The sequence below is a fragment of the Hoplias malabaricus genome, chromosome 17 (genome assembly GCF_029633855.1).
Source record: "Hoplias malabaricus isolate fHopMal1 chromosome 17, fHopMal1.hap1, whole genome shotgun sequence".
Taxonomy (NCBI): Eukaryota; Metazoa; Chordata; class Actinopteri; order Characiformes; family Erythrinidae; genus Hoplias; species Hoplias malabaricus.
In genome coordinates, this window is record NC_089816.1 from 36,455,574 (window position 1) to 36,460,334 (window position 4,761).

Below are 4,761 nucleotides of genomic sequence, written 5' to 3' on the forward strand. Positions count from 1 at the left end.
AGGCTGTGGTCAGTCCTCCATCTCAATGAGGCTGTGGTCAGTCCTCCTCCGTCTCAATGAGGCTGTGGTCAGTCCTCCTCCGTCTCAATGAGGCTGTGGTCAGTCCTCTCCGTCTTAATGAGACTGTGATCAGTCGTCCTCCGTCTCAATGAGGCTGTGGTCAGTCCTCCTCCGTCTTAATGAGACTGTGATCAGTCGTCCTCCGTCTCAATGAGGTTGTGGTCAGTCCTCCTCCGTCTCAATGAGGCTGTGGTCAGTCTCCTCCGTCTCAATGAGGCTGTGGTCAGTCCTCCTCCGTCTTAATGAGACTGTGATCAGTCGTCCTCCGTCTCAATGAGGTTGTGGTCAGTCCTCCTCCGTCTCATGAGGCTGTGGTCAGTCCTCCTCCGTCTCAATGAGGCTGTAGTCAGTCCTCCATCTCAATGAGGGCTGTGGTCAGTCCCTCCTCCGTCTCAATGAGGCTGTGGTCAGTCCTGCTCCGTCTCAATGAGGCTGTGGTCAGTCCTCCTCCGTCTCAATGAGGCTGTGGTCAGTCCTCCTCCGTCTCAATGAGGCTGTAGTCAGTCCTCCATCTCAATGAGGCTGTGGTCAGTCCTCCTCCGTCTCAATGAGGCTGTGGTCAGTCCTCCTCCGTCTCCATGAGGTTGTGGTCAGTCGTCCTCCGTCTCAATGAGGCTGTGGTCAGTCTTCCTCCGTCTCAATGAGGCTGTGGTCAGTCCTCCTCCGTCTCAATGAGGCTGTAGTCAGTCCTCCATCTCAATGAGGCTGTGGTCAGTCCTCCTCCGTCTCAATGAGGCTGTGGTCAGTCTTCCTCCGTCTCAATGAGGCTGTGGTCAGTCCTCCATCTCAATGAGGCTGTGGTCAGTCTTCCTCCGTCTCAATGAGGCTGTGGTCAGTCCTCCATCTCAATGAGGCTGTGGTTCAGTCCTCCTCCGTCTCAATGAGGCTGTGGTCAGTCCTCCTCCGTCTCAATGAGGCTGTGGTCAGTCCTCCTCCGTCTTAATGAGACTGTGATCAGTCGTCCTCCGTCTCAATGAGGCTGTGGTCAGTCCTCCTCCGTCTTAATGAGACTGTGATCAGTCGTCCTCCGTCTCAATGAGGTTGTGGTCAGTCCTCCTCCGTCTCAATGAGGCTGTGGTCAGTCCTCCTCCGTCTCAATGAGGCTGTGGTCAGTCCTCCTCCGTCTTAATGAGACTGTGATCAGTCGTCCTCCGTCTCAATGAGGTTGTGGTCAGTCCTCCTCCGTCTCAATGAGGCTGTGGTCAGTCCTCCTCCGTCTCAATGAGGCTGTAGTCAGTCCTCCATCTCAATGAGGTTGTGGTCAGTCGTCTGTCTCCATGACGGATGTCATCCACAGACCACTGTGGCCGCTGTGTTTCCTGAAGGTTCAGAGTGTCTGCTGTCACCACTGTTCTCCATGTGTTTTTATCCGTTCGCTGCTGAGCGTGAGTCCGTCACGGTCGGCACTCGGAGCTGACGTCCTACGCTGGAAACGTCACTGTCCTGATCTCTCACAGCATCTGGGGCAATGGGATTAGTTCCGTGTGCAATCAAATGGTCCGAGATGTGGAGCGGGGGCAAAGCGGAGGATGTGTTTGGTCGGTAATGGAGTGTTTTTGGGAATGTGTGGAAATTGAGCTGATCTGGGAACACCGGGAATCTCCAGGTGTCCACTCAGGTCAGAGTCTGAGTTTTTAGTTTTTAGTGGCCAGGCTGTGAAATAGTGACCCCATAAACACACACACACACACACACACACACACAACACACACACTATCATACCCTTGAGTTCGGGGGTCCTCCCACTGCGTGTCCGAGTGTTGTGGTTGACGAAATAAACTCGACCATTGTCCTGACGCTTTTCTGTAAAAAAGAGAGAGAGTGTGTAAATGGTTTAGAAGCATAGCTTACTGTGTGTGTGTGTGTGTGTGTGTGTGAAAAATGGAGAGTCTCTGTGGCATTTCACTGCAGCCTCAAAAATACCCCACCCAATGAGAGAGAGAGAGAGAGAGAGACATATGCTGATTCCAATTCCAGTCATTCAAACAGAATGTGTGTGTGTGTGTGTGTGTTATTACAGTGCTAACCTTATTTTTTGACCAGAGCTGGTTCTCACCACACACACACACACACACACACACACACACACACATACACACACACACACACACACACTCCCTCTTCTCCATGTTCACCCCCCACCATACTGTTCTCATTAGAGTGTGTGTGTCTGGAACAGTAGTCCTTACATTACAACTATTACCCACCCCCAACACATACACACACACACACACACACACACACTTTCCCTCTTTTCTCTCTCTCTCTCACTGTGTCTGTAACTGTGTTCTCTTCCGAAAACTGTGAAAGCAACTGTACCTTTTGCTACTTTAATTGTTTATTGCTTTACATTGAATTAATATCACAATTAATATCACAATTAATATCACTGCTTCAGCTCCGAGGACACATCCACAGAGCAGGTTAAGATAAGCCTCTCATTCCGTGGGTTAAAGTCTTTGGGCTAAGTTCATCTGTTTAAATGAAAAAGACCAGGCCTCAGAGCTGCTTTAGGTTTTAAACTTTATACATTCACCTTTCTCTCGGGAAAATGAGGATGTAGTGAAAGCAGATGCACAGCTGGACCACAGCTGGACCACAGAAGGGAGCTGTACAGAGTTTACAGCTGTGGTTTAGAACCGTGAACACGTACAGGGCTCTTGGAGGTGTTAGAAACATCACGTCTCACCTATGACCTGTATCTGAACGCAGGATTACCCACGATGCACTGCTATCCACAGCCAGCGCCCTCCCACTCCGCTCCCTGGTATTTAACATTATTTATATTTTTATTTCAAAAGGAATCAGAACTGCTGGCTTTTATTTTGAATAAAGTTAATATTTATATTCAATGTAATTAATATTTATTCATATTTCTCAGAAACCATCACACTGCATCTTTACGGCTGTGTGTGAGAGTCATGACTTACCCCAACCAGGAGGAAGAGCACCCAGAGGATCATTCTCTACAGGAGCTCCAGAGGACTGCAGGGAGAGAGAGAGAGAGAGAGAGAGAGAGAGAGAGAGAGAGAGAGATGCTCCAGTCAGTACGGCGCTCTTTAGTCTGAGTCTGTTGGAGGTTCTCTCGTCTGAAGTCGTTCCCCCGGAGCTCAGACGGACTTTTCACACTCAGAAGAGCGCAGACTAAAAGTCTGGACCCGCGCAGACTGGAGCCGGGCCACAAACGGGTCGAACTGAGTGCTCCAGGAGGATGGACGGATGAGAAATAAAAAGAGAAGGTGAGAAAACAGATGTGGGAGAAGTGAGCGGCGGAGTGAGGACTGAGAGAGGAGAGGAACGCTGTTCCTGCTGCTGCTGCTGCTCCGACACACTGACTCTGCTCCAGACTCAGCCTCCGTATGCCTTCCAAAAACCACACACACACACACTCAGGAGCTCCACCCCCGTCTCCGGCCTTCCTCACTGTGCTGTGAAAACTGAGGGGAGGTGTGATGTCTGACTCAAAACTGAAGAGAACATTCATCCAGCACAAAAGCACCTTTATTCTACACACACACACACACACACACACACACACACACACACAGGCTCGGAGCCTGGCGCTGGCCAGCTGTGTGTCTGTGTGTGCTTTTTTTCTCCCGTGGAAAATTTGTATATTTGTACGTGACAAAGCGCCTCCTGTGAGGAAAAGCTTGAACACGGACGGCTTCTGGACGCAGCTCTGACAGATGAAAGACCCCAAAGACCCCGAACACACGAGCCTTATGTGAACGCCGCGCTCGTTAAGACCACCGGCCCGAGTTTATAAAAGGACATTCACCACCCCATCTGGAGCCAACATGGCCCAGCGCCGCTCCAGCGCTTTCAGGACGAGACGAGAGCGGAGAGCGGGGGGTGGATAAACACTGACCCTCCTCACGGTCAGATCCGAGCCCTGACCCTCCGCACCCCCTTCAGCTCCGTCTTTAAACCCGTCCGAGTCGGGAGCGAGAGTCAGAGCGTAGCAGTTAAACACCATCATCAACACCAGCCAAAACAATAAGAACGGGAGCAGACACTAACACTGCCCACCACAGGGGGTGGAGTTGTTTATTTATTTGTTTTTTTCTTGTGCGCTGGTGTAAACACGCCGCCCCTCCTCCATGCCCCTTCCTCCGGAAGTGTGTGTGTGTCACTGCCCCTAGTGCACTAGTGTGTGTGTGTGTGTCACTGCCCCTAGTGCACTAGTGTGTGTGTGTGTGTGTGTGTGTCACTGCCCCTAGTGCACTAGTGTGTGTGTGTGTGTGTGTGTGTGTGTCACTGCCCCTAGTGCACTAGTGTGTGTGTGTCTGTGTGTGTGTCTGCCCCTAGTGCACTAGTGTGTGTGTGTCACTGCCCCTAGTGCACTAGTGTGTGTGTGTGTGTGTATGTGTGTGTGTGACTGCCCCTAGTGCACTAGTGTGTGTGTGTCACTGCCCCTAGTGCACTAGTGTGTGTGTGTGTGTCACTGCCCCTAGTGCACTAGTGTGTGTGTGTGTGTGTGTGTGTGTGTGTGTGTCACTGCCCCTAGTGCACTAGTGTGTGTGTGTGTGTGTATGTGTGTGTGTGACTGCCCCTAGTGCACTAATGTGTGTGTGTGTGTGTGTGTGTGTGTGAGTGAGTGTTCACTTCCACAGACAGGTTAAACTGTTTCACTGTACATTATACAAAGACAAATATTTGAACGTTAAATAAGAATGATTCCACCCTCAAACTCCGCCA

The 4,761-nt window shown here is 50.8% G+C and overlaps 1 protein-coding gene across 1 annotated transcript in view; it reads right to left on the reverse strand.

The window, feature by feature from the left end:
• The window catches only part of wwp2 (WW domain containing E3 ubiquitin protein ligase 2), a 48,236-nt gene that overhangs the window by 15,868 nt on the left and 27,607 nt on the right, over positions 1-4,761 (reverse strand). The window contains 3 exon segments of the mRNA XM_066648803.1: positions 1,783-1,813; positions 1,816-1,863; positions 2,991-3,045. Of these exon segments, the coding sequence (XP_066504900.1) occupies positions 1,783-1,813; positions 1,816-1,863; positions 2,991-3,045 (134 nt within the window).